Source organism: Rhinoderma darwinii, chromosome 5 (genome assembly GCF_050947455.1).
Source record: "Rhinoderma darwinii isolate aRhiDar2 chromosome 5, aRhiDar2.hap1, whole genome shotgun sequence".
Classification (NCBI taxonomy): domain Eukaryota; kingdom Metazoa; phylum Chordata; class Amphibia; order Anura; family Rhinodermatidae; genus Rhinoderma; species Rhinoderma darwinii.
In genome coordinates, this window is record NC_134691.1 from 268,586,150 (window position 1) to 268,608,759 (window position 22,610).

At 43.3% G+C, this 22,610-nt stretch overlaps 1 protein-coding gene across 3 annotated transcripts in view; it reads right to left on the minus strand.

Annotated features, from left to right (window-relative positions):
- The window catches only part of NEK11 (NIMA related kinase 11), a 272,607-nt gene that overhangs the window by 19,826 nt on the left and 230,171 nt on the right, over nt 1–22,610 (minus strand). The window contains exons 14-15 of one of the 3 annotated variants that reach the window (XM_075827127.1): nt 9,017–9,077; nt 721–817 (exon numbers count right to left, since the gene is read on the minus strand). In XM_075827127.1, coding sequence (XP_075683242.1) covers nt 721–817; nt 9,017–9,077 — 158 coding nt within the window. Of the gene's footprint in view, nt 1–720; nt 818–9,016; nt 9,084–22,610 lie in introns of all 3 variants that reach the window. The other 2 variants (XM_075827126.1, XM_075827128.1) reach the window with 2 other exon arrangements.

A 22,610-nucleotide genomic window follows, 5' to 3' on the forward strand; every position in this document is an offset into this window, starting at 1 on the left:
CTATACATTTAGGTTGAAGGGAAAATGTTGCATTACATGCCAACCATTCAAATAAATAGCTAACTATGTAATGTGTGACTGGCCAGGTCCAACAAAGTGCTTCTCAGTTCTAGCTCATAAAGGGGGGTCTCGAGCGGAAGACTCCGCTCTATGAATGACATTCATATGCCCCAATAGGGCATATGGACAGGGATTGTCTCTGTGAGACAAATGTTTTAATTATTTTATTGTAATATTGTTATAAAAAAACACTATAAAAATTACTTCTTCTTAAATCTACTGTAGCTGTCAATTGTCCTTTTTCTGGATGCAGGAATCCCAGTGCACAAGATGTATTTTGCTTTATGCCATGAAGCCTGCCACAATGTAAAAAAAATAAAAAATTATATAATTGGGACATGACTGATGACTAATCAAGAAAACTCATAACCTTGAAGGATTCCTAATGATATAAAGAGATGACAGCTTACCTAGCAAGTAAAATGTTGTCCAGAAATGTAATAATTCTGCACTTAGTCTCTGCATGCAAAATGTACCTTTTTATAATTGGGATACATCATTTCAGATGCCTGCACTTTGTAGTGTACAAGACAATCTAGAGTGTATTGAAATAGACTACAATAACTTGTCTTGCACACAACAAAAATAAGCCTCAAAGAATTCAGGCACACATATACCTTAGTTTTCCAATTATCCTTACAAAATAGTAATAGCACTTACTCTCTCATGCGCTTCAGCTTAGTCTGTGCCATAGTGTCGTTGATATCACTTGATGGTCTGGGAATTGATGGAGACACTTTGGTGGCAGTCTGAGTATCTACAAATCAATGAGCAGAGAGACAATGCAATTCAATGTTCATTTTATTGGCATTATGGAACACTGGAAGCCTAACAGACAATACAATGAGAAATTGCCTTGTTAGAGTGTTACGTAAAACAGATTAGAGGCAATGTGTGATGTGTTTAGAGGACAGGAATTCCACTACTAGATGTACATTTATCAGAGGGGGGAAATGTGAGCGCAAGGAAACATTATGGAAATAAAAAGTAAATCAATTAAATTAAATAAAAAAAATAAAAAAACATACACCAAAGTAACATATTACTGCAGGCAACCTAAAGGTTAAAGAAGCTCTGTCACCAGATTATCAAATCCCTATCTCCTATTGAATGTGATGGGCGCTGCAATGTAGATAACAGCAAAGTTTTGTTTTCTTTTGAAAAACGATCATTTTTGCCCAAGTTATGATCAATTTTATATTTATGCAAATTAGCTTTTCAATGGAAACTGGGCGTGTTTTCTCGTTTTACCAGCTGGGCGTGTATTGTGTTTTTACCAACTGGGCATTGTGAATAGAAGTGTATGACTCTGACAAATCAGCATCATACTCTTCTCATCGTTCCCACCCAGCTTCTTTCACAGCAGACACAGTGTGACGTCACCGACAGGTCCTTCAACCTTGTCGTCGGACAAAGAAGATACATCGGCTCCAGGTGTCCAAAAGGTTAATATGCTCGTCTCTAGGGAGTTTGCTATGCTTACCTGCACATGGTGATGCTGCTGCAAATTCAACTGTACCCTCTGACGCCTGGAGCTGATGTGTCTTCTCTCTTCCGATGCCAAGGTTGAAGGACCTGTGGGTGACGTCATCATTCCCAGCCAGCTTCTTTTACTGCAGACACACAGCGTGACGTCACCCACAGGTTAACTTAAGATCATCTTGTACTATATTTGAAGTTAGGAAGCATTTTCTTACCATAAAATGAGGAGAATTGTCAACTACCTCATAGGGTTGTTTTTGTTTTTTGTTGTTTTTATCTTCACCTTACTAAGTAACTATGTCGCCTGGTAGAGCAGAGGTCCCCAACCTTTCATAGGTCACAAGCCACTTTCAAATATGAAAAATTTGGAAAAATTGAGCCACACTGAGTATTTAACGGGTTAAAGCCTATTAAAAGGAAAGTGTCGCTAGAAAAAAAAGTATTTTTTTTTTAGTTAAACAATTAGTGTATAGGTGATTAAACATTGTTCTAATTTTTTTTATTTTTTTCACGAGTCAGGAAATAATATAAATTAGATTCTAATTTATAATATTTCCGAGCGCTGGTCACTAGATGGAGCAATTCCCAAAATTGCAGCATTGCATGTGGTAAAGCAACCACATTGCTTTATGCTGCAAAATTTGAGAAAACTCACTCGCTCTAGTGAGCTCTCAGAATCCCCCCTCCTTTATCCTGGCTAGTGCCGGGAGAAACGAGGGGATTGAACGGTCAAACCTCCTACACTGTGTGTCGCCATTTTTTGAGCTAACACACAGTGTAGTAGGTTAACATACAGTAGTAAACACACACTGAAACACGAACATACATAGAAATAACTTACCTGCTCCAGTCGCCGCCGCTCCCTCCGGTCCATCCGCTCCGTCTGCTGCCGCTGCTCCATGTGCAGAAGTCCGGAAGCCGCGACCGGAAGTAGTAATCTTACTGTCCGGCCGCGACTTCCGGTCCACAGGAAAATGGCGCTGGACGTCGCACAGTTCACAGTTCCCACACAGACGGCGTACAGCATAGTGGGTGGAACGGGCCCCGTTCGCATTCACTATGGGACTGTATGTGCCGTATTCCATGTCTGTATGTGTCGTTAATCGACATATACAGAGATGGAAAACAAAATGGCAGCCCCCATAGGGAAGAAAAAGAGAAAAAATAAAAAAAAGTAAAACACAAACACACAAATAAATAAAAAATGTTTAATAAAACACTAAAATCAAATTGATCTAAAAAATTTTTTTTCCGTGACACTGGTCCTTTAATGTTCTTATCAATTGATATGGCTTCTACCCTAATGTTAACTGCCAGTGATATAGTTTTGACCCTGGAACAAAGTTTTAGCAATGCTCTGACCTCCCTAGTGTCACTAGCGTACAGTAGTATCTGCTGTTGCCAACAGCTGGGAAGCCACATACAGGTGGCACAAGAGCCACGTGTGGCTCTTGAACCACTGGTTGGGGTACACTGATGTAGAACTACATTCTACAGAATCCAGATACTGTATAGTTACTATTCAGTCAAAAGCTGGGTGACAACTTATATGGATATTGTAATGACAACCATTAGTGATTGTCCCCTAGCAACTTTCACCTGTGTAGTGGACCAAGGTTACTAATAAAATCATTAAATAGCCCATTTCATTGTCCATCCAGTTATAAAGAAGATGGAATAAATCTCGGGAATTTTATCAATTAGCAACTTGTATGCTTGGTGCTCCAACTGTTAAATATAGAGCATTTATGTTATGTCCTCCCGCCTCCTCAGTTGCCACTACTTTTCCATATTAGGGTATGTTCACACGAGGGCGTCCGTAACGGCTGAAATTACGGGGATGTTTCAGCCTGAAAACATCCCCGTAATTTCAGCCGTACCGGCATGTGCAGGCGCTTGAACGCCGCGTCAATTACGGACGTAATTGGCGCTGCTATCCATTGGAGTCAATGAATAACGGCTCCAATTATGGCCAAAGAAGTGACAGGTCACTTCTTTGACGCGGGCGTCTATTTACGTGCCGTCATTTGACAGCGGCGCGTAAATTACGCCTCGTGTGAACAGACAAACGTCTGCCCATTGCTTTCAATGGGCAGATGTTTGTCAGCGCTATTGAGGCGCTATTTTCGGACGTAATTCGGGGCAAAAACGCCCGAATTACGTCCGTAAATAGGCCGTGTGAACATACCCTTAAGTGTAATGTGGCTCCTATTATAGGGAAGTGAATATGGATCCCCACAGGTAAGGCCCCATTCACATTGCGTTTGTGCTATCCGCCGGGTGTATACTTCTTTTTAATAAAAAACCTGCACCATTGAAAACGTATAGAAACGTGTAACATTTTCTGTTTACGTCTGTGTTTTTTATAGGATGTATGTTTAGCGTATACTCATGCGCCGGTATACGTTTCTGTCCGGTTTTTACATAAAAAAAGTATACTTTTTTTTAAAGTGAACACTGATAGGAAAAAAACAAGAAAACGGATAGATTTACTGTATGTAAACAGATACAAACGTACAGCATTACGTTTGCATACATCGTCTATTGAGATCAATGCTAAAAAAGCGTTACGTCGCGTATACGTTTTCTTGAAGTACAGAATAGCGTAGCAGACTTTGCTTTTCAGTACTTTCAAAAAACAGTATCCCAATGTAAACCAAGACAAACATAGAACAAACGGATGCTATTTTGGTCTACGTTTGACCCATTATAGTCTAAGTATACGCCGAGCCATACGTTTCAATACTTTTTTAGTGTTTAAAAACATATATACGCACGGCGGATAGCTCAAACGCAATGTAACAAAATAAACAAATAGGGAACTGACCCCCTAATACAGTATGTTGTAAAGTTGCTAATTAAGCAAATTCTAGATTTTTTTCCATCATCATAAGGCTATGTTCACAAATTGATCAAAAAGTCTCATGTAGCCCAAAAGAAACTACAGCTCGCACCGCAAAAATAAGCCCTCATACCGCTCAATCGATGGAAAAATATGTGGCTACAAAACACAAATTTTATTTTTAACAGTTTCTTCCTTGTAAATGTAGTAAAAGATAGAAAAAACTATATAAATGTGGTATCGCCGTAATCGTATTGACAGGTAGAATAAAGTTAACATTCCATTTTTAGCGTACGGTGAAAGCCGTAAAAACGAAACCCCTCAAAAGATTGAGTAATTGCTGATTTTTTCCTATTCCACCCCACAAATAATTTTTTACCAGTTTCCCAATACATTATATTTACAAAAGACTGCTACCAGCAGAATAATTCCTTTTACACCAACTGCCAATATTGGATATATGGACAAATAAATAAATTTTATTGTGCTTCTTAGAGCAAAAGACTAACTACATAAATTATTTAAAATGAATACCATCACCTCCGTTTAGATTTGAATAGACTGTGCACATTGAATCACGTATGTGTATACTGTGTACAGTGCTGCTCCTGGCTGCAGTCCAGCGAGTCAGACAATCAACATGTGTGGAAAACAACGGAGGTACGTATTTGGATTAAAATATATGTATTAGAGCCCCCCCCCCCGACATGTTTCGCTGTGCTATACAGCGTCCTCAGGGGTTCAGGGGCTTAATGAGATCGCGCCGAAAATACCGAGCTATTTTAAGCTGTCCAGACGGAACAGCTGAAGAAATTATGCCAGCCAATCGTGTAACGACACTATGGCCAAACCCCCAGGACGGCCTGATTGACATAACGGCCGGCCAATCGGTGACCTGTCACCGAAGGCCAATGGGAGGAGACCTGCGTCTCTATCCAGTGCTGCGTAGAGGGGAGAGGCTTAATTACCACCCCCCTTGACAGAAGCCAGAGGCAGCCAATTAGAAGGGACTAACGGCAGAGCCGTAACTTGTGTCTGCCCCCGTGCATTAACCCATGCCAAGTCTCGTCATAGATCGTATCCACAGCCCGTTATGCACTATTCACATCCAGCGGTACCATATAGAGCAGGCGGCCAGGTATCCACTGCACACATGTGCAAGGTTTGAGCAACACGTTATGTGCTGCTCACATCCAGCGGCACCATATAGAGCAGGCGGCCAGGTATCCACTGCACAGTGTGCAAAGTTTATTAAGATTTCACAATGGGTCAGATACATAAATAGTGTTTACAATACATTCTACATTGTTTAAGTCTAGCAACGCTATATAGGGTGAGCGGCCAGGTTTTTACTGCCCAAATGTGCAGAATTTGATGAGACTTCTCAATGGGTCAAACATGCAGAGGGGAGGGACATCCCCCCTAGCAAATATAGGAGGCATCACGGTGGGGTTAAGATAAATGTCTGCCCCCCGTGTGTAGTCGTGCTGTATCTCCTCATAGGTGCATATAAGGCCGTTCCTAGGGACGTGCCAATGGATGGATATTAATGTCAAACGAAGGTGGCAAAAGTCTTTACTGTGCATAAACACAAATATATACTTCCAAATGGCGCGCTATCTCAATACATAGTAAAAAAGCTTAGGGTAGTCAGAGCTACTCTGTTATACTGACTCAAAAGAATAAAGGGTTTATAGTGGTTATTCAAACAGCAACGTGTGCACTAATGCACTGACCATTCCAATAGAATTGTTATATAGATATAATATAATATAATGGCTAGCCCAACCAAGCAGCCTCCATGCATATTTACACATGCATATTATCCAATTTTTGGTAGGTAATAATTTTGAAGTCATGGAAAGTATATTCATTAAATAAAGGCTGCAAAATTAAAGCCCTCATTGAGTCCAGCAGGACTCAAAGTATTAAGGCGATAGATCCATCTGGCCTCTTCCTGCAACAATTTACGATCAAGATTGCCCGAACGTGGGCCCATCCTGATCAAAGATACACCCCAAAATTTCAATACCCGAGTATCACCACCATGGAGAGAATGAACATGTCTCGATAGTGGTGTATCTTCCTTCCCAGTAATGGAAAAGCAGTGTCGAGAGATTCTTCTCCTGAGTTCCTGGATCGTTTTTCCTATATATCGTTTCGGACATGGACATTGAGCCGCATATATCAAACCACTACTCTGGCAATTCATAAATTGTTTTATCTGATAAATCTTACCATCAGAAATATTACAAAAACTTTTGGTGACAGGCATATAGGGGCAGAATGAACATCTGCCACACGGATGTGAGCCTGTAATTGTTGTTTTAAGCCAACATTTGGAAGTGGATGACGGTTTTGAGTAGTGGCTATGGACTAGATGTTCCCGTAAATTTTTGCCTCTTCTGTATGTTACACTAGGAATAGGAGAGATCCGATCACGTAGATCAGGATCTGCTCTTAGGATAGGCCAGTGTTTTTCCAAAATCTTTCTGACTTGGGAGGAAAATGCATCGTAAGTGCCGATGCACCTGATGACAGAAGTAGGTTCTATAGAATTGACATTTCTGACAGTCGTGGATTCATATAGAAGATCCTGCCTTTTTGTCGCCCTGGCCCTGGCAAAGGCCCTATGTAAGTGTTTTTTCGGGTAACCCCGAGCAATAAATTTTTGAAATGAGCCGTCACATTCAGTCTCAAAAGATACTTCATCTGAGCAGTTCCTCCTAGCTCTCAAGTACTGACCCACTGGGATGCCCCTTTTTAACACCGGGGATGATGACATCAGGCCGTCCTGGGGGTTTGGCCATAGTGTCGTTACACAATTGGCTGGCATAATTTCTTCAGCTGTTCCATCTGGACAGCTTAAAATAGCTCGGTATTTTCGGCGCGATCTCATTAAGCCCCTGAACCCCTGAGGATGCTGTATAGCACAGCGAAACATGTCGGGGGGGGGGGGGGGGGCTCTAATACATATATTTTAATCCAAATACGTACCTCCGTTGTTTTCCACACATGTTGAGTGTCTGACTCGCTGGACTGCAGCCAGGAGCAGCACTGCACACAGTATACACATACGTGATTCAATGTGCACAGTCAATTCAAATCTAAACGGAGGTGATGGTATTCATTTTAAATAATTAATGTAGTTAGTCTTTTGCTCTAAGAAGCACAATAAAATTTATTTATTTGTCCATATATCCAATATTGGCAGTTGGTATAAAAGGAATTATTCTGCTGGTAGCAGTCTTTTGTAAATATATTGTCATTAATTCCTACCAACCGCTGGGGTCTTTCTTTTAATATGTTACCAATACATTATATGGTACAATAAATGGTGCCGTGAAAAACTAGAACTTGTCCCGCAAAAAACAAGCCCTCATATGGCTTTATCGATTGAAAAATAAAAAAAGTTATGGCTTTTGGAAGGTGGGGAGGAAAAAATTAAAACGAAAATCCAAAAAATGGCTGTGACGGGAAAGGGATAATTAGAATCATTTTTAAAAATTCTCCTGTGTTTATATATTGCAGTTTCATACCTGTTATGGCGCCCCCTGGTTTCTTTTTATTCCCTCTCAGAACATCCACCTAATGTGTTCAGTGCTGGCGAGACGTCGTTTTCTAGTGCGCTGATTCTTATTAGCTGCCGGCCTGCACAAGTAGCAGGAATCATTTCGCTGCCCATGTACAAGAGGACTCAGGGAGTGGGACTGAGCTACACCACATGTGTGACCACAGGCACTGGACACAACAGAAGTATAAACTTACTTGTGTGCTAATAGCTGTTTTTGTTACTATTTTCCTTTTTGTTGGGAAATACTATAGTAATTTAGTGAAATATCTTGTAATAAAGCATTTTGTGTAACTGGGAAATCTGTATATAATCGTTTAACAGAGCTATAGGGAGAAATAAAATTGATGACCTATCATCAGGATAGACCCTGAATAGATGATCAGTGGGGATCCCACGCTTGGTTTGAAGGGGCCGCGGCTCCATTCTGTCAAACACCGACACAATTGTAGCGGCGGTTCACAGTATTACAGGTCTTATCCCATTCAAGGGAAAGGGAGAGCATCGCGGCCCCTTTAAAACAGTTGATTGGGGGGGTGGGGGTGCTGGGAGTCAGACCCTCCACTGATCAGATATTGATGGCTTATCCTGAGGATAGGCCATCCATTTTATCTTTGCGGATAACCCCTTTAAAGCAGTCACCTCTGACCACAAATGTATTAGAACTTTATGGGACTACTAAAAAGTAGCTCTCTTTAACATATGATTCCAATAACATTCCATTATTAGATTATAAGTATTTCATTATAGATTTCATCTCATTTTCCTATTTATGCCCCAGCTCTTACCTTGGAATCTCCCAAGTAATTCCTTCCTAACTTAATCTGTATTACATTTCCTGAGTGCATCTTACATCTTATATAATACATTAGGTAAATTGCAATGAAAAATATGCTATGGCCTGGAATATACCTCTCGGTCCTGTTTGCCTATTGTTGTTCTCACTGCCAATTTTAATAAACTTTTATGACAGTTTGATCCCCATCTTGATTCCAGGAATAAAGACAAGTCAAGTGTACTGTCAGGACAAACAATAGCATCTACAGTCAAAGCTGTCTCACCCAAACAACTGGAAGCCAGGACATCTTCCAGATGAAGCATCATATCCTTCATGTCAGTATCCTGTTGCTTGCCAGGAACATGGAAACAAAAACAACAACAACTCAGTTTTGCTTGAAATATGTCACTCCAAGGTGCACAACATTCTATAAACCTTGATGACAGTATCCCGGCACGCAGTTCATTGCCAGTTCCTTTCCCACAATGGCCTCCATAGTAGTTGTGTGCCCTTCCTATTTGGTAGATACGCCACTGCATGTACTGTAATGTGTATGTCCAATTATCTGTCCGTATGCTAAAACAGTAATCGGGCGGCACAAAACGCAATAATACAAAACACAAAAACAAGTCTACATCTGAGTGGCTGAGTAGAAAGAAAATAAAAGTTTGGACTGGCTTAGAAAGTTCCAACAGAGATGTGGTGGACGGACCTGAAAACAGAAGCATGCTTGAGAAAGGCTCTGAGGAACTGAAACGGCACTTGGGTGAATAAAAAGTTCCCTTTTTTTTTGGATGTGCAGCCTATATCTCCCTTCTTTGCTATTAAAGAGGACCAGTCATCTGCTGACATATATGATATGAACTAAAAAAGATTGTCAGATGAATTATGTCAGTGAGCGTGCTGCAAAGTAGTGTACGGGGATGGCTGACGTAAGAGGACAATCTTGACCATGACCTATTTATGTCTACAGCACCGAACATATTATTTGTGCAAGAATAGGAAGAATAAAGATGTTTGAAACGCTTGAATAGACTATTGAAATTTACATCATGTCCCACGCATACCGTGCTGCGTAAAAATATTAACCCCCACCAGATGTTTTCTGTAAGGCCTCATGCACAAGACTGTAGTGTTTTTTACTGTCCGCAAATACAGAACTGTAGTCATCCGCATATCTGGCACACTGTCCATAAATACAGTCCGTAGTGCATCCTTAGTTACGGATTGGCAAAAAGAAGGGAAGCTACAAATGATGTCACCAACATGTCCCAACCCCTTGAAAAGGTCACCTGATCGCTCAGGCACCATTTTCTTGGGGTATCCCCTGCCGTCGCATAGCAACACTTTTGCAATTATGGACGCTACGGATGCACATCCGTAGCCGTCCTCGATTTTTCACGCATTGCGGACACTAATAGGACATGATCTATATTATGCAGATTATTTCTATGGCCCAGAAACACATCCGTAAATATATGGAAAGGTCCGTGGCCTATACAAATAAATGGGTCTGAAGAAATTGTCCATAATTACAGATAGAAGCTACAGTCGTGTGTATGGCCCCCTATGGCATATTTGTCTCACTGAACGGCTTCAGATTTTTTAAACAAATGTAATAGTAGACAAAAAAAGAAAATAACCAAGCCAATAGAAGTTTTTACATTTATAAAAGAGAAAAAGTAGTTGAACATTCATATGTCCCTTGTGAACTTAAAGAGGACCTGTCACTTCTCCTGACGTGTCTGTTTTAGTAAATTATTATATTCCCCATGAAATAACATTTCTGGAATATATTTTCTCAGAACGCTGCTGCAATGGCAGGATAGGGAGACAGACAGGTGAGCCCTAATCTACCCGCCACTCAGTCCCTGCCTACTTGCACAGCCCGTCCTAGGCGACGGCGTACAACTGGGCGACGGTCCCTACGCTGAATATGTGCACGACAGAGAAAACAAGACAGGGTACACAAAAGCAAGGGAAGTGGGGCAGTTGCCCACGGCAACACCGTGAGCAACAGAGTAGTGGACGAGCCGAGTCAAACCAGGAGTGTACGTGGTAACAAATGCAGAGCAGGAGAATAGTCAGTCAAGCCAGGGTCAATATTAGCAGAGGTCAATGGTAACAGCAGAAACAGCAGAGCCAGGAAACAGGAAAATCACAGGCAAAGGACAAGCAGCAAATGAAGGTATAAGTAGACCAAGGGCGGGAGCTAGAACTGTCTGGCCAGGCTGCGATAGGCTCTCCCACTCCTCAGCCTACCAGCCTGAGTGATAGCAGATCGAGTCACTCTAGCAGACCTAGGAACAGATGCAGGCTGATTAACCAGGGGTGTCGACACAGAAGCTGTGTCAGGCAAATCCTTTACAGTACCCCCCCTTTTATGAGGGGCCACTGGACCCTTCCTAGGTGGACCTGGCTTCTTGGGGAACCGAAGGTGGAACTTCCTGAGCAATAACCCGGTGTGAACATCCCGGGCGGGTACCCAAGTCCTCTCCTCAGGCCCGTATCCTCTCCAATGGACCAGGTACTGGAGGGAGCCTTGGACCATCCTGCTGTCCACAATCTTGGCCACCTCGAATTCCACCTCTTCAGGGATAAGAACAGGGACAGGAGGTTTCCTCGAGGTAGCCAAGGACGGGGAGCAGCGTTTCAGGAGGGAGGCATGGAACACGTTGTGTATTTGAAAATACGGGGGCAACTCCAGTCGGAAGGAGACAGGGTTAAGGACCTCAATGACCTTGTACGGCCCTATATACCGGGGAGCACATTTTTTGGACGGAACTTTAAGGCGCAAATTTTTTGAAGACAGCCATACCAGATCCCCGACCACAAACAAGGGGTTAGCAGAACGTTTTCTATCTGACTGAGTCCTTTGTATGCTCTGGGACACCTCAAGGTTCTTCTGAACCTGGGCCCAGACTGTGCACAGTTCCCGATGAACGACATCTACCTCGGGATTGTTAGAACCACCAGGGGAAATGGAAGAGAACTGTGGATTAAATCCAAAATTACAGAAGAAGGGGGGGACCCCTGACGAGTTACTGACTCGGTTATTGAGGGAAAATTCGGCTAAGGGAATGAAGGAGACCCAATCATCTTGGCAGTCAAATATAAAACACCTTAAATATTGTTCTAGTGACTGATTAGTCCTCTCCCTTTGGCCATTAGTTTCAGGATGGAAGGCCGAGGAGAAGGACAGATCAATCTCCAACTTCCTACAAAAAGCTCTCCAAAACAATGAAACAAATTGTACCCCTCTGTCAGAAATAATATTGACAGGAACCCCATGGAGACGCAGAATGTGTTTGACGAACAAGGTAGCTAACGTCTTGCCATTGGGTAGTTTCTTGACGGGTACAAAGTGACACATCTTACTAAAGCGGTCTACTACAACCCACACCACCGACTTGCCTTGGGATGGAGGCAGTTCGGTGATAAAATCCATGGAGATATGGGTCCAAGGTCTCTGGGGAATGAGCAAAGAACATAGTAAGCTGGTCGGGACCTGGGAGTCTTGGACCTAGCACAAATTTCACAAGCGGCGACGTAGGCCTTAACGTCTTTAGGCAACCCAGGCCACCAATAGGTTCTAGAAATGAGGTGCTTGGTACCCAGGATGCCTGGATGGCCAGACAGTGCAGAGTCATGATTCTCCCTGAGTACCCTTAGCCGGAATTGCAGGGGAACAAACAGCTTGTCCTCAGGAAGGTTCTCGGGAGCTGACGTCTGATCAGACGCAATTTTGGAGACTAAGTCAGAATCAACAGAGGATATGATTATACCTGGGGGCAAAACACAAGCAGGATCCTCCGGAGGAGGAGGGCTGGCGATGAAGCTATGCGACAGCGCATCAGCTTTAATATTTTTAGACCCAGCCCTATAGGTGACCACAAAATTGAATCCAGTAAAAAACAACGCCCATCGAGCTTGTCTCGGGTTTAGCCTCCAGGCAGATTCTAGGAAAACCAGATTCTTGTGGTCGGTAAGGACCGTTACCTGGTGCCTAGCCCCCTCCAGAAAGTGGCGCCACTCTTCAAATGCCCATTTAATGGCTAAGAGTTCGCGGTTGCCAACGTCATAGTTACTCTCAGTGGGGGAGAACTTCCTGGAGAAGTAGGCACAGGGACGGAGATGGGTGAGAGACCTAGTACCCTGGGACAAGACAGCACCCACTCCCACCTCGGAGGCGTCAACCTCCACGATAAATGGCTCCATCTGGTTAGGCTGAATCAGCACTGGGGCAGAGATAAAGCACCTCTTAAGGACCTCAAAAGCCTGGACCGCCTCCGGAGGCCAGTGGAGGAGATCGGCACCTTTGCGAGTAAGGTCCGTAAGAGGCTTAACGATGACCGAGAAGTTAGCAATAAATCTCCTATAATAATTAGCAAACCCCAGGAAGCACTGTAAGGCCTTCAGGGAGGCAGGTCGGACCCATTCAGCCACTGCCTGAAACTTGGCAGGGTCCATGCGGAATTCGTTAGGAGTGAGGATTTGACCCAAAAAAGGTATCTCCTGCACCCCAAACACACATTTTTCGGTTTTAGCAAAGAGTTTGTTTTCCTGAAGGGCCTAGAGCACCTTCCTAACATGCTCAATGTGGGAGGACCAGTCCTTGGAAAACACAAGTATATCATCAAGGTACACTACAAGAAATACCCCCAGGTAGTCTCTTAAAATCTCATTTATGAAATTCTGGAAGGCTGCGGGAGCATTACACAACCCAAAGGGCATGACGAGGTATTCGAAATGGCCTTCAAGCATGTTAAACGCAGTCTTCCACTCATCCCCTTCTCTGATTTGGATAAGTTTATAAGCCCCCCGAAGATCAAACTTAGAGAACCATTGGGCCCCCTGAACCTGATTGAAGAGATCAGGAATCAGAGGAAGGGGATATTGGTTCTTTACAGTGACCTTATTCAAGTTTCAGTAATGGATGCACGGCCTAAGACCACCACCCTTCTTCCCTACGAAGAAGAAGCCAGCACCTACCGGAGAAGTAGAGGGGCGAATGTAACCTTTGGCCAAGCTTTCCTGGATATATTCTCCCATGGCTTCACGTTCGGGACAAGAGAGATTAAAAATCCTACCCTTAGGGAGCTTAGCTCCTGGTACCAAATCGATAGCGCAATCGTACTCTCTATGAGGGGGTAACTCTTCGGAAGCCTTTTTAGAAAAAACATCAGAGAAATCCTGAATAAACTCAGGTAGAGTGTACACCTCCTCAGTGAGAGAAACCAAATTAATAGAAAAACAGGATGTCATGCATTCATTACCCCATTTAGTGAGATCCCCAGTATTCCAGTTAAACGTGGGATTATGCATCTTTTTTTTTTTTTTTTTTTTTTTTTTTAAAACATATTTTTATTGATTTTCTGAAAATTTTTCACATAACATGATATGCAATAAACTGTTACAGGAATATAGTCACCTATTGTTGATGGTATGAAAAACACATTCCTACAATGACACTAAGCTCATAGTTGTTTACATCATTATGTGACAGTTATTGAAGGTCATTACAGAAATTTCCATAACATTTGGTGAACAGCGTTAACAATGAATATCCCTGAGAAACAATGCATACAAAACTTATTTAATATACGTATAAACATGAATAACCTAAACTGGAGCCACATGAAGCTACATTCCTAACCGAGTTGGCCTAGATATCATTTCAAAGTTATAGATATTATGTTCTACGTGTTCTCAACACTCCTAAGGTGCCCTTAAGATCCTCTATCAGGTACCAAGGTGATCCCGTGAATGGATCGATCATTTTGCATATCTCCTCCCCCGAGAAATGCTCTGTTATGAATAGTTTCCATTTCCCAAAAAATCTCCCCCCTTGTGCATCTTTGTGTTTTAGAACATCCATTCTATCTAAATAGAATAGGCTTTTCATCCCCTGTACAACCTCACTTGATTGCGGGATATCTGGTACCAACCATTTCTGGAGTATGCATCGTTTTGCCACCATCAATGCCGCATGTGTAATGGGGGGCAAGTGGGTTACTTCTGTGTCATCTGACCCTCCATCATGCTGGACATGTAAAAGAACTTCCATTGGCCCCAGGAGCCCCTTAAATTTGCTTATTTGTTGCACTAAAGATGTCATTTCTTTCCAAAATGGCTGTATTTTGGTGCATGCCCAAAACCCATGGTACATGTCTGTGCGAGGTGATCCACACCTCGGGCATGAAGTCTTTCTATCTGGTTTAGTTATGGAAGGGGGCAAGGTGAACGCATATATGGCATGATGGAGGATTTTTAAGTGGGTTTCTCTCCATTTCTCGCTTGTTATATGTTTTCTGAGATCCACCAACCCCATTTCCACATGTTTGGCAATATTAGGCAAGCCAAATAGCTTTTCCCATTTCATAAATGCCTGAGCTGGTGTCACCTTTAATAGCACTGGCTTTAGGGTGTTATACAGTTGCGATATGGACCTGTGGTGTGTGCTTAGGAACCATGAGTCAAACAGGTTGGGGTGGGTCTCGTCGGATATGTCCGCCAGTTTTGCTTTGCATGAAGATAATATTTGATAATATTGTAGATGTTGGGGATGGTCAAAATTGTACTTTGTCTGTATTTCCTGCAGGGTCAGCCATCTCCCTTCCTGTTCCTGGAACATGTCACCCAGAGTCGCTATCCCTCTCTCTCTCCATCTCTGGAGTAGCTGACTATGCCTTCCCGCCCACAAATCTGGATGTCTCCATATAGGCATGTGTTTTGAAATGCGATATGGAAGACCATAATGCTTACGCAATACTTTCCATGTGATAATGGTATCCCGTAGTAGGGCCGATCTCTTAATGTTAGTGGGCAGGGACGCAAATGCTGTATGCGCTAAAGCCATAAGATCCCATGGTTTTGCTAGCTGCCTTTCTAGGTTGATGTTGGAATGGCATCCGGTGCCATGTTGCCAATCCAGCAAGTGTCTGCTCAAGCATGCCAGGTTGTATCCCCGTATGTTAGGGAAGTTAATGCCCCCCTCTTCTTTTCTTAACATAAGTTTTGCCAGTGCTATTCTCGGTTTTCTTCCCCCCCATATGAATTTAGTGAAGGACGAATTTAGTGTATTGATATCCCCGTGTTTGATTAGTAATGGAATGGTTTGTAAGGGGTATAGTAGTTTTGCAAATCCCGACATTTTGACCAAGGCACACCTTCCCAGGAGTGAAAGGGGCAGTCCGTGCCACCTCAGAAGATCCGCCTGTATGTCCCGTATCAAAGGGGGATAATTTAGATCATATAGGGAGCTAGGTGCTCGCCCCACCTTGATGCCCAAATACGTGATCTGTGACCGCACTATCTCCACATCTAGAGCATCCAATAGTCGACCATGACTACCCTCCTTCGGTCCCAAATCTAGCAGTTGGCACTTTGAATAATTAATTTTATATCCTGAATATTCCCCAAAGTCACTTAGCGTCTGAAATACCCGTGGAACGTCCCGTGAGGGGTTTGCTAGGAATAAAAGTATGTCATCTGCGAACAGTGTTTCCTTAACCTCCATTTCCCCCACCGAGATGCCTCTGAATACCTCTGAAGATTTCAAATGTCTTGCCAGTGGCTCCAATGCCAGATTAAACAGCAATGGAGACAGCGGGCAGCCTTGTCTTGTGCCTTTATATAAGCGAAACGGCTGAGATAGAAACCCTGTGGTGCAGATCCTAGCATTAGGGGACTTATAAATGTGTCGCAGTAGGTTTCGAAAAGCCCCGGTAATCCCTACTCTGTCCAAAACCGCATCCAGCCACTTCCATCTAACGTTGTCGAATGCTTTTTCAGCATCCAGCAAAAGCAGTGCTGGGTGTTCCCCCTGTCCTGGACTGTGCTGCACCCTGTCTAGCACCGCCAATACCGTTCTAATATTGGTGACCGCCGATCTCCCCTTAATGAACCCCACCTGCTCAGGAGCTATGAGGTGCGGCATTATATCCGCTAATCTATTTGCTATGATTTTAGAGAGAAGTTTCGCATCGACGTTTATCAGGGATATGGGTCGGTAAGACCCTGGTAGCAGGGGATCTTTTCCTGGTTTCAACAGAAGTTTGATATAGGACGTGTTTGCCGATGGTGGCAGACCTTCACTACCCAGGGCATTGTTAAAGAGCGAAACCAGGGTTTCGGTCACCTGTTCTCTCATCGCTTTGTAAAATTCTCCTGAGAAGCCATCTGGGCCTGGGGCTTTGGAGTTTTTCAGGTTTCTGATAGCCCTATCTACCTCCTCCCTAGTAACCTGCGCATTCAGTATTTGCAGTTGATCCTCTGAGATGACAGGAAGAGTGGTGCTGTCCAGGAGTGTAGCCTCTAACGGTGAGACTGATTCATCGGAATACAGCTCCTCGTAGAATCTGGCCAGAATGGAATTTATATGTGAAGGATCTCCCGTGATTTGTCCCGTGTGATCCCTAAGTTTGGCTATGTGTTGTGCCGGGCGTTGTCCCCTAGCTACATTTGCTAGCAATCTTCCCGCCTTATTTCCAAATCTGTGTATTGTTGCCTCAAACTCGTAATTGCGGGTTATTTCTTTCTGAGAAGTCCACTCATCAAAGTTGTGTTTGGCCTGTACCCAGGTTTGTCTATTGCCCTCCGTTGGTTGGGAGAGATATGTTGTGTATGCTGACCTCAACGCACTGCTTGCTGCTTTAAATTGTCTTGCTATTTCCCTTTTTTTGCTTACAGAGTAAGCGAGAATCCTACCCCTCAATACTGCCTTCGCTGTGTCCCAAAAGAGGGAGGTATTATCCCTGTGCCCGTCATTCTCGGATGCATATTCCAACCACCATCCCTGCAACTGTCTTTTGAATGTATCATCTAGCGCTAGATGAGCCGGAAAGCGCCAAATAAAATCTGTCCCTCTCGGGTACACCTCTTGAAGGGATATCATTATAGGTGCGTGATCCGATATCACCAAGTCCCCCACAGTAGAAACTCCTATTCGTTGCCTCAAGGGTGCCGATATGAAAATGTAATCTATCCTTGACCATGACTGCTGAGAATGCGAATAGTGTGTGAATTCCCTTGCGTCCGGGTTGCCCTCCCGCCATGCGTCTATTAGATGAGTGCTCTCTAATAAAGGTCCCAATACCCTATCGTGCTTTCTGGGGGTCCCTGCAAAGATGGGTCCCGACTCTTGAATTTTGTGTGACCTCCTATCCTCTCTGTGGTCTAAGACAGAATTGAAATCACCCCCTACCAATTTATGTGGGATATCATCTGTTAGCAACGCCCTTTCCAATTCATTATAAAATTTAACGTTATCATCATTGGGTCCGTAGATGTTGTATATGCTTAGGACCCCACACGGAGTGTCAAGAACGACATGGAGCAAGCGACCTGCCGAGTCGGAATTTGTGCGTAGTACCTTGTGTATCATATTTCTATTGATCAAAATGAGTACACCTGCTTTACGACCACAAGCTGAAGAGCCGTAAACTGCACCCACCCACATTTTTTTCATGCGGTGGAAGTCGCTCTCCTCCAAATGGGTCTCCTGTAGGAGAGCGATGTCAGTGTGTAATTTTTTTAGGTGACGAAGAACCATCATCCGTTTATTGGGGGAACGGAGCCCCTTAACATTCCATGAGGTCACTTGCATATTCTAAATTTCTCTATAAGGATCAAATTTGAGTTATTTTGTATATCTATTTCCGGGCATGTGCGCCCCGTTCCTATGGTGGCTGCTCGGAGGTTCCTGCTCCACGTTGCTCCTAAACCCATAACATTTTCATGTGCAAACAGTAAAAAAACAGTATTATAACCAGTATCAACATAATACCCGACCAGCAAAGTCCACACTCTCTCTTGTGTGTCTCGCGTCATATTGGTATGCCTGACTTCACTTTTTTCTGGGTGAAGGCCCTTCCCCCTCCCCCCCCTCCTTATTTTTGTGATTTTAATGACCCTCGGGTGTTTCTGGACCATTCCTTTTGCCAAAGTGTCATTAATGTACAATATCCTACCCTTTAGATACAATTATAATGCCTTATATGTCTAGCCTTCGTACCCCACAGTAAAACCACATTTGTGCGTGACATGAGACATGTATACACCCTCCATATTGCAAGTTATACTCATCAGTCCGGTAGCGCCTCCATCATCCTATCAATGCGGGATCCTTGCAAGGATTTGGAGGACTCTGTGCGTTGTTGCTTGGGTGATGGAACCCGGGCAATGGAGGACCAGGAACTGTCCCGTGCTAATGCTGAGTCCGGGATTATGCATCTTTAACCAAGGAAGGCCTAAAACCAAATCGGACGATAATCCCTGCATCACCAACACAGAACACTGCTCCAAATGAATGGAGCCCACAATGTGTTCAAAAACAGAGGTATGCTGCGTAAAATAATCATTAGCAAGTGGAGTGGAGTCGATACCCACTACCGGGACAGTCAATCAAATCAATCAATGGCATAGCTAGAGACATAGCAAATTCCACAGACATAATATTAGCAGAAGACCCTGAATCCACGAAGGCACTGCCGGTGGCAGACCTACCACAAAAAGAGACCTGGAAGGGAAGCAAGATCTTATTAGGTTTCATGTATACGGGAAATACCTGTGCGCCCAAGCGACCTCCTCGATGGTCACAAGGAAGTTTTCCGGCTGCTTATTCTTACGCCTAGGACAGTCGTTCACTTGATGCTTGCCATCCCCACAGTAGAAGCAGAGACCATTCTTGCTGCGGAACTCTCTACGTTGTTGGGGAGACACGGAGGCCCCCGAGTTGCATCGGTTCATCCGAGTTTTCCGTGGAAGAACGGAGCCTCGGGAGCCATCATAGGGGAGCAAGAAGAAGGCACAAAAATGTTCAAGTCGTCGTTCCCTGAGACGTTGGTCAAGACGTACCGCTAAAGCCATAACCTGATCTAGAGAGTCAAAAGAGGGATAACTAACTAACAGGTCTTTCAAAGCGTTCGACAGACCCAATCTAAACTGGCACCTCAAGGAAGGGTCATTCCACCGAGAAGCTACACACCACTTCCTAAAGTCAGAACAGTACTCCTCAACGGGTCTCTTGAGACAAACAGGTGAGCCCTAATCTACCCGCCACTCAGTCCCTGCCTACTTGCACAGCCCGTCCAAGGCAACGGCGTACAACTGGGCGACGGTCCCTACGCTGAATATGTGCACGACAGACAAAACAAGACAGGGTACACAAAAGCAAGGGAAGTGGGGCAGTTGCCCACGGCAACACCGTGAGCAACAGAGTAGTGGACGAGCCGAGTCAAACCAGGAGTGTACGTGGTAACAAATGCAGAGCAGGAGAATAGTCAGTCAAGCCAGGGTCAATATTAAGCAGAGGTCAATGGTAACAGCAGAAACAGCAGAGCCAGGAAACAGGAGAATCACAGGCAAAGGACAAGCACAAATGAAGGTATAAGTAGACCAAGGGTGGGAGCTAGAACCGTCTGGCCGGGCTGCGATAGGCTCTCCCACTCCTCAGCCTACCAGCCTGAGTGGTAGCAGATCGAGTCACTCTAGCAGACCTATGAACAGATGCAGGCTGATTAACCACGGGCGTCGACACAGAAGCTGTGTCAGGCAAATCCTTTACAGCTGCATTGTGCCGTTTCTCTATTATTCTATTTAAATGTAAAATGTAAATTAACAACTGGGTGTTACCATTCACCTTGTCAAAGAGGTGTTTCCCTACACAGTTTCTGTCTGTCAGCACTGATTGGACATTGTCAGTTTGTGAATAGACACACCCCCAACTGGTAACACCCAGTTTTTAATTTGTTCCTAATATTTCTAGCCAGATCAGCAAAGGTAGCTACTTAAACATTTACTTTTAACCCATTGGTGACCAGCCTATTTTAGGTCTTAATGACCAAGCAATTTTTTACGTTTTTCCATCGTCTCATTCAAAGAGCTAGAACGTTTTTAATTTTTTGTCGACATAGCTATAGAAGGACTTGTTTTTTGTAGGGCAAGTAGTATTTTTTAATAGCACCATTTTGGTGTATGTATAAGTTATTGATTAACTTTTATTAACTTTTATGGGGGGTAATGGAAAAAAAAACGGAAATTTTGCCATTCTTTTTTGTGTCTTAGATTTACACCGTGTGGTATAAATAACATAACATTAATAACATTCAGCGGGTCGTTACAATTGCGGCAATACCATATTTATATAGTTTTTTCGCTGGGCAACTTGTAGTTTTTATCAATTTTTATCAAATTTTTTTGAAGGCAGGATGATCAGAAAACAGCAATTCTGGCATTGTTTTTTATTTTATTTTTTTTATGACGTTCACCATGCGGGTTAAATAACATAATAGCTTTATAGTTGGGGCCGTTACAGACACGGTGATACCAAATATGTGTAATGTTTTAATTATTTTTTTGTTTTTTTCATAAGAAAGCATTTTGTAAGGGAAAAAGTGGGTTTTTCATTTTTTTTACTTAGGATTTTTATTTATTTATTATAAACTTTATTAAACTTTTTGATAACTTTATTTTTAGTCCCACTGGGGGACTTTACTATGCGATCATTTGATCGCTCTTTCAATACACTGCAATACTTCTGTATTGCAGTATATTATTGCCTGTCAGTGTAAAACTGACAGGCACCTGTGGCATGGCCTAGCAGGCATCCACTACAGGCAGACCTGGGGGCCTTTTTTAGAAGCCATCGGGACCCTTCGATCGCAGGGTGCCGATGGAAAGAGAGATGGAGCACCTTCCCTCCAAAACCACTTAGATGCGGCGCTCGCTATTGAGGGGTTAATCATTACCTTTAAAAGGTATATATAGACTAGCAGGACAAACAGTATGTAATCAGGGTTGTCTATCGTCACCACAAGCCACAGATGGCAGATCCTACCCTCTATATATGTGTCATACAGATTATGCAAAACAGATGGGTGTGTGTCTATTCAATGTCCTCCAATTCAATCAGCCTCAATGTTCGCAAAAAAAAAAAAACAACAATTAAAACTACATCCATAGTAATAAATGGGTGGATTTTTACCAGACTTATGCGTGGATTCCACATGTATCTTTCACCAAGACTGAAGACAGAAGGTTCAGAGGCTTTTTCACAGCAGGTCTCCCTACTTTTAGGAGAAAAGGGCACATAATCAGTCCTGTTACTGACCCTAAAATAGAGATTGGCCCATAAGGCCCTGTCCCCACACTACACAGACCCTATACATAGTGCTATCATCTGACCTTATGGGCTAATCTCCATTTTAGGGTCAGTAACAGGACTGAATATCTACCCTATTTTCCTAAAAGTAGGGTGAGATACGGATAGTATGTACTGTTTCTTCAATTACAGACCTGCTGTGAAAAAGCCTCTGAACCTTCTGTCATCAGTCATGGTGAAAGGTACGTGCTGAATCCACACATAAGTGTGGTAAGATCCCCCATTTATTACTATTGATGTCGTTTTCATTCTTATTTTTTCCCCCCGAACACTGAGGCTGATTGAATTAGAGGACATTGAATAGACACACAATCCTCTGTTTTGCATCATCTGTATGACACACATATAGGCTGGGTTCACACGACCTATTTTCAGACGTAAACGAGTCGTATTATGCCTCGTTTTACGTCTGAAAATACAGCTGCAATACGTCGGCAAACATCTGCCCATTCATTTGAATGGGTTTGCCGACGTACTGTGCCGACGACCTGTCATTTACGCGTCGTTGTTTTACAGCTGTCAAACGACGACGCGTAAAATGACTGCCTCGGCAAAGAAGTGCAGGACACTTCTTTGCAACGTAATTTGAGCCGTTCTTCATTGAAGTCAATGAAGAGCAGCTCAAGATTACGGGCGTCAAAGACGCCTCGCATAATGCGAGGAGGAGCTTTTACGTCTGAAACTGCGCAGCTGTTTTCTCCTGAAAACAGTCTGT